Source organism: Cynara cardunculus (assembly GCF_001531365.2).
Source record: "Cynara cardunculus var. scolymus isolate 2C chromosome LG 4, CcrdV1, whole genome shotgun sequence".
Classification (NCBI taxonomy): Eukaryota; Viridiplantae; Streptophyta; class Magnoliopsida; order Asterales; family Asteraceae; genus Cynara; species Cynara cardunculus.
This window is the reverse complement of record NC_037531.1, coordinates 13,791,401-13,805,373: the sequence shown is the minus strand read 5'-3', so window position 1 is coordinate 13,805,373 and position 13,973 is coordinate 13,791,401. Positions and strand designations below refer to the sequence as shown.

At 30.4% G+C, this 13,973-nt stretch overlaps 1 protein-coding gene across 1 annotated transcript; it reads right to left on the bottom strand.

The window, feature by feature from the left end:
- Positions 1-1,008: 1,008 nt before the first annotated feature.
- On the bottom strand, positions 1,009-13,618 carry LOC112511091 (protein DETOXIFICATION 30-like). Its single transcript, XM_025116504.1, has 8 exons — positions 13,242-13,618; positions 12,500-13,041; positions 10,904-10,990; positions 5,527-5,583; positions 4,826-5,064; positions 3,223-3,341; positions 3,050-3,136; positions 1,009-1,202 (listed from the first exon to the last, which is right to left on the bottom strand). Exons 1-8 carry the CDS (start codon positions 13,536-13,538, stop codon positions 1,134-1,136), a joined length of 1,497 nt encoding a protein of 498 aa, XP_024972272.1. The 5' UTR covers positions 13,539-13,618; the 3' UTR covers positions 1,009-1,133.
- Between the last annotated feature and the right edge of the window lie 355 nt (positions 13,619-13,973).

Here is a 13,973-nt window from a genome sequence, read left to right as displayed (position 1 = left end):
TATGTTAAGGACCATGAATCTTACCCAGTAAGAGCGAGACAAGAACCATAAGTCTTACCCGGTAAGTGAGAGCGACGACTCTTACCACGGTAAGCGCTTACCGTGTAAATTGTTGTATACTATGTCGTTTTCGTGGACTAAAATCTTATATGGTAAGAAAATAATAGTGTTAAATTTTACCGGTAAGCACTTATCGGATAAATGTTTGATAAACGGCTCCTTAGTCTTGTCAGGATCCCTATAAATTCTCATGTCCAACCAATTTTCTTTAATATTCATAACATATTGTCTCCTCTTTTATTGATTAGGATGTTAGGATTAACATGTTTGAAACCTAATTTTATTTATTATAAAAAATAAAACATGATCCGTAACAATAATCAGTAGTATATAACAAAATAAAGTTCATGCTCTGTGTTCGAAAACATTTCTTATCGTCGAGGTTGTACTTTTTGACAATAGAAAAAAGATAGAGAACTGTTTTGAGACTGAGATTAATAACTCGATGATTGGACACAACTTTCCGAACTAAACTAGTAAGGGTAGGAATGCTGTTCGGTTGGTTAAATAGGTTTTTTCGATATATTTTTGGGTTAAATGGTTTTTAACTTTTTTAAAATTAATCGATAACTAAACCAAATAAGGTTCGTTTTAATCAGTTTTGAGTTATTCGGTTCGATAATTGGTTAAAACGGATAAAAGTTCATAATTTTTTCGTTGGGACATTTGTGCTCAATTTTTTCCCAAGTTCAATGCCCATTGATCCCAATTTATAATTATCTTATTCGTGAAAGAGATGACAAATCCGTCATAAGAAAAAAACTTGTTTTTCCAAATTCCCGTGGTTTGTTGAAATTTTTTATTTTTGTCTCTGTAATTTTGAAATTACGATTTTTCTTCTCATGGTTTACAATTTATTATTGTTTTCGTTCTTATGGTTTAATTTAGTCTCTCGTACTTAAAAATAGTAGTTATTCTCAGATACAAAAATGAAAATGAATTGCAGACGGTACAAATGAAAACCGTAGTTTTAAAACCACAGGGACAAAATCTGTAATTTCTAACAAATTATAGGGACGAAGAATGTAATTTACTCCAATACGAACCATTAAATAAATTCAGCCTCCATCAAGTCATTTATCTGAGCCTTCCACATTAGTCTGACCAGACCATTCTTTAATTCTCTTGTCAGCCATGGACGCCTACAAAATTAACAAAAAAAATCTCAAAACTCTAATTTAATTGCACTTTACCAAATGTTTACTTAGATAAGCGTTTATCAAGTCACTTTACTTTACTGGATGAATATGACAAGAACAAAAGATCTTATCCGGTAAGAACGAATGCAAGAATCGAGAGTCTTACTCTATAAGTGAGGACGAGGACTCTTACCATGGTTTGCGCTTACGGGGATAAATTGTTGCATACGATGCTTTTTAGTGAATAAAATCTTATCCAATAAGTAAGCGATAGTGTTGAATATTACCGGTAAGTGCTTACCGGGTAAGTATATAAGTAAACGGTCCCTTAATTTATATAACTTCTTCAAATGGTTATAATTTGCTTAAATATTTAACCCACTTGTTAAAAGTCTGAAATAAGCTAAATACTAACCATTAAATCTATCTATCTATATGTATATATATATGTATATATGTATATATATATATATGTATATGTATATATGTATATATATATGTATATATGTATATATATGTATATATGTATATAGCGTTGAGTTTTGGTAGGAAATCAAAACGATAAAAGATACATAATTTAACAGAGGTTCATATAAGTTAATAGTTAGCGTATTTTAATATTCCATTATAAGCTATGCTAATATTTTCATGTTAGTATACCTTAATGTCCATCTTAACGTATACCTTTCTACGGAATTTTGATTTCTTGCATGATCCCAATCATATATAGGCGAATGATCGTGTGAGAAGGAGAATTATATTGAGAAGCGTAAGAAGGGATCTGGAATCTTGATTACTTTTAGGGTTATTTATCAAATGTTTACCCGGATAAGTGTTTACCAAGTCATGTTACCTTACCGGATGAATATGACGAGAACCAAAAGTCTTACTCGGTAAGAGCGAGACAAGTACCAAGAGTCTTTCCCGGTAAGTGAAGGCGACCACTCTTACCATGGTAAGCGCTTACCGGGTAAATGGTTGCATATGATACCGTTTTGGTGGACTAAAATCTTACCTAGTAAGTAAGTGATAGTGTTGAATTTTACTGGTAAGTGTTTACTGGGTAAGTGTTTGGTAAATAGCCACTTAAACTCATGCCCACTCATGAATTACGCTTTAGAAGGGAATTAATTCTGTGCATCATGGTGCACCTCATTAGTGTTGATATTCAGTTAGGATTGATCTAAATGTGAAGATCTCTTCTTATGTTTCTCAATGGAACCCAACCCTTATATGTGTGTATGTGTGTGTGTGTATACATTAGACAGAGAGACACGAAGAATCGTGTGAGACTAGGAGTTAAGTGAGAAGCGTAAGAAACAATTTGCACTCTTGATCATTTTTAATTTTATCTTCACACCATGAATTGCGCTTATTATGAGAATTGATCAGTGCACCTCCATGCACCATATATTGATTTTCAATTTATAATTGATCCATTGGTAGAATTCCCTTCTTACATTTCTTACCATACTTTCAAAACCTATCCCTATATACATACACACACACACACACACATATATATATATATATATATATATATATATATAGGGTTGTCTTCAAACAAGAAAATGGTTAAAGTAAGAGAACACAAGAACCCTATATTACATGTGAATCCTGAGGAGTGGTCAACTCAACGCGCACACATAGATTCGATCAATTCCTCACTCACATGTGATTTTGTTTTGAAGTCACATTTGATATGGGTGTTCTCTTACTTTGACTTTCTTTTCGTTTAAACCTCTCTCTTTCTCTCTCTCTCTCTCTCTCTATATATATATATATATATATATATATAAGTAGATATTGAAAAATGAAACAAGTAATGGGTGTCAAGTAATTAAAAGTACCTCTTTATCCCAGTTTGTTCTGTAACAAATGCAAAACAAGACGGTTGTTTGTACCACGGTTCCAGTTAGCATGCCGATCCATATACCCTTCAATGACATACGATTGATTATTCTCCATACATGTTAATTAAACTTGAAACAGAAGAATTGGTTGAGTAAAAGGTGATAATTACCTTTATGCCCCAATCGGCTAGGAAACCCAAAGTGAGTCCCAAAGGTATGCCAAACACGTAGTAGCATGCGATATTGATATAAGCGATCACAGCTTGCCATCCTGCCCCAATTGCCACCCCTGTACATATATACACATTTTCCACATAAATTTTATGGAGCTTTTTGATCCACTAAGTTTACGGAAAAAAAAACTATTTTTGTAAGTGTATAATATTTATGTACGACAAATACAATAAATAAACTTACATACCCTTATTACCTTTGGTAAGGTTTGAACCCCCTGACCTCCTAAGAGGTCAAAGACTACGATACCACTAGGCTAAAAGTCATTTGATATGAACCCCTCTTTTTGCTTGTGGAGTACAAGTAACTTGTCTTTTGCTTTTGGGTCCGTTGTTATGGTAAAAAAAACTTCAACTATTGTGGATGATTTTAGATACCCGAAACACAATCTACAAGATCAAGCCTAGGTATAAAATGATTTATTAAGCACTAAAAATGTATCCACACAATGTAGTGTAATACATCTATATATGTTTCTTTTCTCTCGATTCTTTTTATGAATTTATGTGTGATAGACTTTTCTGTTGCTCGTATTAGTAGGGTCTACTTTTATCTTGTATTTGAGCATGTTTAATTATCAGTTTGTTTTATAAAGTTCAAACATATTAATAAGCTGTACATTTGTTTTTTTTTTGAAAGGCAGCAATAAAGCTGTACATTTGTTTTTTTTTTTTTTGAAAGGCAACAATAAAGCTGTACATTTGTTTTTTTTTTGAAAGGCAGCAATAAAGCTGTACATTTGTTTTTTTTTGAAAGGCAGCAATAAAGCTGTACATTTGTAATAATAAGATGTAAATATCATATAATATAGTAAATCTATTTTTATTAACTAGAAGAATACTCGCACAATGTAACGAGATACATCTCAATATTGATATTAGTACAAAACTAACTATTTCGTTTTTTGTGTATTTCTTTAATTATTATTTTATTTAATAATATATTTTTTATAAAGATAATAATCAAGTATTTTGTTAGAATTCAATAATTATCTTAATTATATTTTAGATTTTTTATATTTAAAATGAGATGTTTATCCTTTATTTGATTGTGTTTATATGTAGTTAGTTACACGAATTCAAACATGAAGCTTTAATAAGTTGTACTTACGTACAATTTACTTATAATCTTGAATTTTAAGTAATATGAATCGATAAACAGTACTTCATGCATAAAAAATAGTTTTTGAAAGTTTTTGTCAAATATTTTATAATATAGTATAGATATACTTGCATGTGAAGATATTAGTGAATTTTGGAAACTAGGTTATAATTTTGAAAAAAATAAATATCAAAAACGATTTTCTATGCAACAATTTAGCCGGTAAGAGCTGACCGTGGTAAGAGTCATTGTTCTCACTTACCGGGTAAGACTCTCGGTCTTTGCCTCGTTCTTACTGGGTAAGATTCTTGATCATTGTCATATTCATCCGGTAATGTAATATAACTTGGTAAGTGCTTACCCGAGTAAACATTTGGTAAATGGTCCCTAAGAGTTAAAATCTAGATGTTTTGTAATATAGTATGGATGTATACTTACCGGAGAGTGCAGGTTGAATATTGTTAATGATAAGGCAAGTTGCTAGCAATGGAGTGAGGGCGTAAACCGCTTGCTGAACTTCTTTGCTATCGGCAAAAATGGCTGGATATTGATGCCGAAAAATGACAAGGAGAATGGCGAGCAAAGTACCGAATGCAAATGAGGAAGCCACCACCACCCCGATCGCAAATTTTGCAGCTCTTGGATGGCCTGCCCCTAGTTCATTCGACACCCTTACACTGTAATAAACGATTATCTTTGGATCAACATCTATCGTATTTATTGGAGTAAATGATAATTTGATATTGATAATAATTTAATCAAATAATATTTATTATAAAAATTAATATCACTCATGGTATAATTAAAAAAATCTGACAAAAAGCTTCTAGAACTTTAATAACGTTTTAATAAGCTAATTTATAATTTTTTTTTATCCATCCAAACTGGATTTATTTGATAAACTCAAAAAATAATATGAATTTCTCTGATAAAATCAAAAAATAATCTGATTTATGTTTGAAAATACATCTTAATAAATTTCTTGAAACAAACCTACCAAAGGGCCTTTGGCCTAGCGATATCATAGCCCTTGACCTTTTAGGAGGTCAGGGGTTTAAACCTCACCATAGGTAAAAAAGGTGTGTGAGTTTATTTGTTGTATTTATCGTATATAAATATTATATACTAAAAAAAAAAACCTGATAGCGATGTTGAATCCAATTGCTACCATAATTGCCCATCCAACAATGTTTGTGCTGCAACAATTATCATAGAAAATAAAGCTGATGTTAACAACAAACGAAATAAGATGTATGCTGCAACACTACTTTTAGTGAAGATAATGATTAATACATCAGACTTAGTTATGATAAATAATTTACTTTTAAAAACGTATATCTATATTTGGTAAAAATTCTTAAAAATCATTTTTTATATATGAAGTACTGTTTATTGATGCATATTACTTAAAATTTAAGATTGCAAGTAATTTTGCGTAAGTACAACTTATTAAAGCTCCATTTTTAAGTTCGTGTAACTAACTGCAGATAAATATAATCAAATACAAGATATACATTCATTTTAAATATATAAAATCTAAAATATAATTAAGATAATTATTGAGTTCTAATAGAACGTTTAATTATTATGTTTATAAAAATTATATTATTAAACCAAAAATAAATTACTTTGTTATTAAATCCAAATTAAATTATAATAAAATTTTGAATTAAGGAAGTTACACAAATAAATGGAAACTATTAAACAATTAATTTGATATTAATATCGATTTATTTCTTTCAAATTTATATTTCATTCAAAAATAAAAACATTATTTCTTTCTTAAAACCACATAAAATCATATTATATCGATAAAGACAGAATAAAAAGTAAACATTAAAATAAAGATTTATCTTTCTACATTACACGAATACCCTTTTAATGTGTATATAAATAAATAAATGGGAGTTTTAGAAAAGTAAAACCTAATAAAGTACAACTGATTATTAGTATACATTTTTATACCGAGTGTACAACCAATAGGAGTAGTAATATGGACAAGAGTCACAAAAAATAATGATGAAATCGTAAAATTGTATGAATATATAATGTATTTTTGTCTGATTCTTATTTCATGTAATGCATTTTGAGAGATAACGTTTGATATATTAAAATGAAAGTTTTAAAAACATATTACACAACAAAAAATGACCAAAATACGTTATGTTTTCATTCGATTTGTCGTAACAAAACTGTTAAAATAAAACAATTTTAGGACCATTTTAGTTGTCCATTTTGAATTTGCTACAAGCCAATACCAAATTACCAATTGCCACTTGCCACTTGCCAGTGAATATGTCATGCCAAAATAAGAGAGAACCCAATTTTTAGACGAAATCTAACGTCTGATTCAAAGTTATCTACCGATCACACCAACTATTTGTTAATTGTCTTTGAAGTATCAAAAACGGCAACTGGTTTTGGACATTAAAAATCATAAACAGAAATTAAGGGGGTCGTTGTAAGTGTTTACCAATAAAATTTAACATTATTATTTACTTAATGGGTAAGATTTTAGTCCACCAAAACGACATCGCATGCAACAATTTACCCAGTACGTGCTTACCGTGGTAAGAGTCGTCGCCCTCACTTACTAGGTAAGACTCTTGGTCTTTGTCTCGCTTTTTCCAGGTAAGATTTTTGGTCCTTACCATATTCGTCCGGTGAGGTAACGTGACTTGATAAACGTTTACCCGAGTAAGCATTTGGTAAACGGCCCATAAAATTTAGTTTGTATCATAATCTTACCCTATTCTGATTGGTACCATCTAAATATCTACTTCCTCTTGTTTGGAATTTGATTGGATTCAAATCAGTATTGAACCACAAACTACTTAAGAATAGGTCCAAAAACTTTACCGGATTCAAGGCCGAAAGGTTGGACTAGTACCGTAACATAGGCATGGTCCTCGGTCTAATCTCGATCATTTTGAGACTTTAACTTCTTTATTTCCTAATGTTTTCAAAGTTTTTTATTTGATTAATATTTTATGAAACTAAATAATATAAGAAATTCTGAGTTGGGATAACATAAAAAAACAAAACAAAACAAAATAAAACAAAACAAAACAAATTTTTTTTGTATAATTATATCATATAGTAAACAACTTTTTCACCTAATTTTGGAATGTTTGTCATCTTATTTTATTTTATATTTGATTCCGTCATGTACATGGCTACCCAAGAAATGCAATATATATATATATATATATATATATATATATATATATATATAGGGTATATTTCTTTTACAACCTTGTGCATTTGTATAAGGTATATATATATAGGGTATATATATGGTATATATATATAGGGGAGTGATCAAATGCAAACCACTCAATTTGTACAAACCGTGCAAACCGCATTCAATTAATCATAATTTTTCATTTTGTTCATTTTTTTGTAATTATGAGAGGTTGATTAATCATTTTTATTGTGGAGGGTGTTAATCATAGATATTATCATCTTCATWATTTTAATTTTAGAGAAATAYATGAAACAGTTTCATTAATGTTAGAGAAATACATGAAACAGTTTCATTAAGTATTATATGAAACAATTTCACAACCATATATGAAACAACTTHATCAAAAAAAGTATTATATGAAATAATTTCACAAGATTAAACAATTTCATGAAATTTTTTAATAAGATTAAACAATAAAATTGACAGATGAAGGTGGTTTGCACGGTTTACACAAATGAGGACGGTTTCATATGATCACTCCTCTATATATATATATATATATATATATAGATCCATATAATACAACAAACCAATCACCAAATTTGTGACTCATAAAATAGACGCCAATATGGAAAACAGTCCTCAGTTGTGCAAATATTATTGTCATTCACCTAAAACCATGTCACGTTTTTAATTATTCTTTTAAAATGTTTTTCAAATATTCAATTTCTTAACAAAAAACTAGTTTAGTTATCTTGTGTTTCTTGTATGCGGTTGAAATAGGAAACCTTAAATGAGAGAAATAATCTTAACCATTAGTTTAAGATTAATATTTTTAAAAAATTTCATTATTTAAGATAATTACGGGATTGTTTGGTAATTACTGAATGATTTGGTACATAATGATTAAATGATTAATAGACTCTCATGATATAGTGCAAAATGAAATATAATTGTTTAGTAACTGTGTACAATGAAATTAAGGCTCTTAATGGTTAAGGGAGATCCATGATACAAAATCATTTAGAGGGTTTTAGAACATTAAAAGACAAAATTTTTTTGCCAAACAAGATTTATCTCTTAACAATTTAGAGGTCGTCTCTTAATAGAACTATTAAGAGGTAAACAAACAACCCTTACGAAAAAGAAAATCAAAATTTAAAAATGAGAGAAACGATCTTATATTTTTCCAATTAAATTTTTTTGATGTTGATAATCAAAGATTTTTTTTCTTATTTTTCACCTTGAAACCATACAAATCGAATTAAATCTCATTTTTGCTAAAATCTCATACGTAAATACGAACATCAATTTTCTTCATCAGACGGTGACAATTAGCAATTAAGTGTATGTGAACATGTGATTTTTGATATAGATTCACATATGAATCCTGATATAGATTCATATACGAATGGTAGTCATAACTTGTACATGAATCAATTTAAAACTTATAACCAATACTGTAAATCAGTTTAAAATTCATATGTAATCTTTAAAAAAAACATTACATCATAGATCTTAAATCAAAGATAACAAAATTATTGGTTTTTAATAATTTATTTAAATAAAATATTGGTTATATTTTACAAAATTTTAATTTAGAATAAAATGAGTAATCTAATTTTTTGTAAGAAAAAAAATGGATAATATTTAATCATCAAATATAGAAATAATTAATATATAATAAATTATGTGTTGTTATCTTGTCTTTCTGATAATAAATATATGAACGAATAGTTTAAATAAATAAAAGAGGAGATATTGAAATGGTCAACCTGACCAAGGTTTTCACAATATACTTTTCAATATTTATGTCACAAGTTGCAACTGAGAAATATAATATGAAAATGACATTTTTTCCGAAAATACCCTTCTAATATGTCCACATCGTTTAAAGTTCTTATTTATGATTTATATTCTAATGTCGTTAATTATGGATCTCTTGTGAAATAATAGAGTTATATAACAAAAACAAAATATCTTTATTGAAAACCTATAAACGGTGTGTAAATACCAAATAGATATATAAGGGGTTGTTTACTAATACTTACCTGGATAAGTGCGTACCGACAAAATTTAAAACTATCAATTACTTGCCGGGTAAGATTTTAGTTCGCCAAAACGATATTGTATGCAACAATTAACCTGGTAAGTGCTAACCGTGATAAGAGTCGTCGCCGTTACTTACCGGGTAAGATTCTCAATTTTTACATTCGCTCTTACTGGGTAAGATTCTTTGGTCCTTGCCATATTGATTCGGTAAGGTAACGTGACTTGATAAGCGCTTATCCGAATAAGCGTTTTATAAACGGCCCCTATACTCTAAATTACTTACGTGTAAAATATATGAATTTTTATATTTATTGATTTGGCACAAAAAAGTAACGTTTATGATCAAACAAACGAATTATGTTAGATTTGGCAAGTAGTTTGAGACAAATTATCGTATGAGAATATGATTTAGATGAAAAGTGTAAGAAGAGATTTGAACCGTTGATTACTTAATTTCAAAACCAATTAATTACACTTTAAAATAAAATTGACCTAGTTGCATCTCATTAGTGTTGTTTTAGTGATTCTCTTCTTATTAAGATTGATCCGATGGTGAAAATCTCTTCTTCACTTTCTCACCACAATTTTCATTCTCATCGAAACCCAACCCAACAATTCAAATGGGTTAAAGCATCTCCGACATATTATTTATATATTCTCTAGAATAAAATAAACAAAGTTTAAAATCTTAAAATGAAACTACGGGGCCGTTTACTAAATACTTACTCGATAAGTGTGGACCGGGTAACTTTCCTCACCTGATGCACATGGCAAGAGTTGAAAATCTTACCCGGTAAGAGCGATGATAGGGATAGAGAGTCTTACCCGGTAAGTGATGATGAAGACTTTTATCCGGGTAAGTGTTTATCGGATAAATTGTTGCATACGATATTGTTTTAATATACTACAATCTTATCTGGTAAAATATATTATAGTGTTGATTTCTACCAATAAGTACTTACCGGGTAAATATTTGGGTAAATTACGTCTATATTTAACTCCATAAATTTAATGTTTTAGAAGTCTTATCATCAAACCTACTTTTTAAAAGCAAAAATTTATATAAAATAATAATAATTCAATTTTATTGATAAAAATAAACAAAAAAAATCATTTCTCTACTTTTTTCTGTTTTATAAAAAATCTGTTAAAAGAAAATCTATTTTTCTTTATTTAATATATATATATATATATATATATGTATATATATTAAAGTGCTCTTTAAGATGGAGATTTATGAGACAGTGGATAATAAATGAGCAAGAAATAGTACTGACCATATGGAGAGTGCATCCACGGCAACTTCGGCGTTCTTTAGATATCCAGCAAAAAGTACCAATGCCATAAAATACCATGTTTCCAAACTGCACCACATATGTAGATTACATTAATTAGGGTTAACCATTTTGTTTAAATGCTTGATTAAAAACATAAAACAAATTAACCACAATGGTGGTGTCTGATTGGTTTGAATTTGGCTCCAAAGATCAAAAGTATAAGGAGGTCTCAGGATCAAATCCAAGAAGGAATAAAAATCCCCTTGTGGTCACGGAGGTTCAAATGCGGTGACTCCAGGCTATCTGCAGAGCAGATAGTCGTTCTGGAATTAGTCGGCTCACGTAGCGGATTGAATATCCAGGTTAATAAAAAAACATAAAACAAATCTTATATTCATACATATTCTCAATAACCACTTAATTATTAAGAATAAGCAAATTCATGTTTCTTAAAAAGAGCCATAAAATTAAAGTTGATTGTATTCATATATATTAATAGGATAAGATTAGAAAAAGGTTATATCATCATTCAAGCATATGATTAATTGAAGATTGAAGGATAATAAAATACAAAATTTGTTTTTATTCCTATTTTAAACCAATTTTCGGAATTTTTTATTTTATTTTTTATATGTTTCTCGATATATGAGAGATAAAAAGAATGTTAGGTTCTATTTTTAACTTTCAGAATAACAAGTTTTAAAATTTGGATTTTTCCAACAAGAATCTTTAAAATTAATTTTATTTTAATACAACTTGTTTGTAAATAAATTTAAATTGATATTATATTAAAAATAATTATTTTAGATTCTGTAAAATTTGCCAAAATAGTTATTACTCTTACATAAATTGGTCTCTTAATTATTCATTAATCTGATTTATCCAAATATCACTACGTCTGCAAGTCCCACGTTTGTCACTTGCGGACCTAGCTAAAAGATAAAAAATATTCAAATTGTAGACCTGACCGTCGTAATTGCGGATCTAGATCATATATGATAATTTTTGTCTTTTAGCAAAGTCTGCAAGTGACGGACGTGGGACTTGCGCACGTATGATATTTGAGTAAATCATGGAGATAATTGATCAAGAGACCAATTTATACGAGAGAAATAACTATTTTTGTCAATTTCTTGATAAAATTTTTATAATAATAATATCTTATTATATGATTGATTTCACATAAGAAAGTGAGGGTACATGTATCATTTTTATATGAGAATCAAATTTAAATTATGTATTTGAAATGAAAAAAATGGGTCTTAGGGGTTGTTTGGCAGTTGCTGAATGATTTGGTATAGAATGATTAAGTGATCAGCATGATTAAGAGACTCTTATAATATAGTTCAAAATGAATATAATTATTTGGTAACTGTTTACGATAAAATTAGGACGCTAAATGGTTAAAAGAGTCATATGATACAAAATCATTTATAGGATTTTGGAACCGTTAAAAGGCAAACTTTTTTTTTGCCAAACAAGATTCACTTCTTAACGATTCAGAGTCTGCCTTTTAAAGATATTAACAATTAAACAAAACCTTGATATAATCTAATTAGCGGATAGAAACATTTTAACATATTCACTTTGTCTTACCAAAGCATGATGGCTGACGCGAAGGACAGCTTGACGAAGCTCCACAGGTTACTGAAGGCGGCCCAGCTAAACCCAGACCATGCTCGACCACAGGAGCCGCTGAAAATATAGATCAGCTGAGCCACCACTATAAACCACCACGACAGGTTCAGCACCACCGCTCCTCCGAGAAGCCCCCACCCCAACTTGAGCATTAAAAGCCAACTAAAGAGAGTATGCAGTACCAGCGCCGTCGCAGCTATGTAAGCCATCACCATTATCTTACTCTGCGCCTGCAAAAACTTGGCGATCGGATAATTTAATGCGTAAGCGAATAGCTGAGGAATCATCCATAACGCCATCTTCCCCGCTGCATGTGCAATCTCTTCTGTTTGTCCGATGAACAACAGCAATGGAGTGGCGAAGATGTAAAGGGATAACATCATCATAGCCGTGACCAAGAGGATAACCCAAGATCTCTGCATATATACACCTAACATATCCACATGACCTGCTCCATATGCTTGCCCACACAGAGTCTCCAACGCACTTCCCATTCCAAGCTGTGGATTTCATATTTTTATATATATATATATAATAAACACAATCGATCAACTACGCCTCCTTTTAATTTGTAGTACTAGAATTGGTAAAGTAATTGGGAGGAATTTTGATTTCTAAGGTTTTATTCCTTTACAGAAATGTCTAGAATCCATTGACATCTGAAATAAAGTAGGAGATGAACAGATAACAGAATACGAACCATGATCCCCAAAGAGAAACCGGCAATGACAGAGTTCTCGACGGAGAATGCTGCGAGATCTAGAGTTCCGACATGACCAGCGAACGTTTGAGTGACAGCGCCAAGGGAGTAACGGCAGACGGAAGTGAATATGGCGGGGCCGGCGAGATACCAGAGCTTTTTTGATTCAATTCCAAATTGAACAAAGAATTCCTTTGCTCCGGTGATCGGAGGGCTATCCTGGATGTCGTTGCGAAAGTGAACGTTGTTTGAGACATGTTTAGAGGTAAGAAGCGGTGCATCTGCATGGCTTTCCATTGAAATTGTTGACACACCTTGGCGCTACAAGCAGTGTGGAGGTGGCTGCAGAATCGGATTCTTTGGCTTCCAATGGTGGTAGACTGAGATCCACTTGATAATGAATATTTATCAAAGAACCGAGAGCCACCTACCCACCCATTTTCTCTTCTATAGACTTCCGACCAATGACGTGATGACACATGCATGTATGCATATGAACTTCTAAGGGAACCCGCACACGGCTTTTAAAGCCAAATGCAAAAGCCCTTTTGTCAGAAATTTTATCTAGGAGAGCGACTTGCAACATTTGCAATTTATGTTGAAAGCCACGTACACGTCAACTCCTCACCATTTTCTTTTTTTCTCTCATTATTTAAATAAATTAATTTTTATAATATTAATATATGTATTAATTACATTAATTATTTTTATATAAAAATATTCTATGCATGT

Bases quoted from the DNA above. Each gene is read 5' to 3' on its own strand.
- LOC112511091 (XM_025116504.1), bottom strand. From the start codon at position 13,538: ATGGAAAGCCATGCAGATGCACCGCTTCTTACCTCTAAACATGTCTCA. The intron at 5,584-10,903 runs GTCAGTACTATT...TAATTGTTGCAG, and splicing joins GTGGATGCACTCTCCATATG to CACAAACATTGTTGGATGGG. The intron at 5,065-5,526 runs GTTTTTTTTTTT...CGTTTATTACAG, and splicing joins GGATTCAACATCGCTATCAG to TGTAAGGGTGTCGAATGAAC.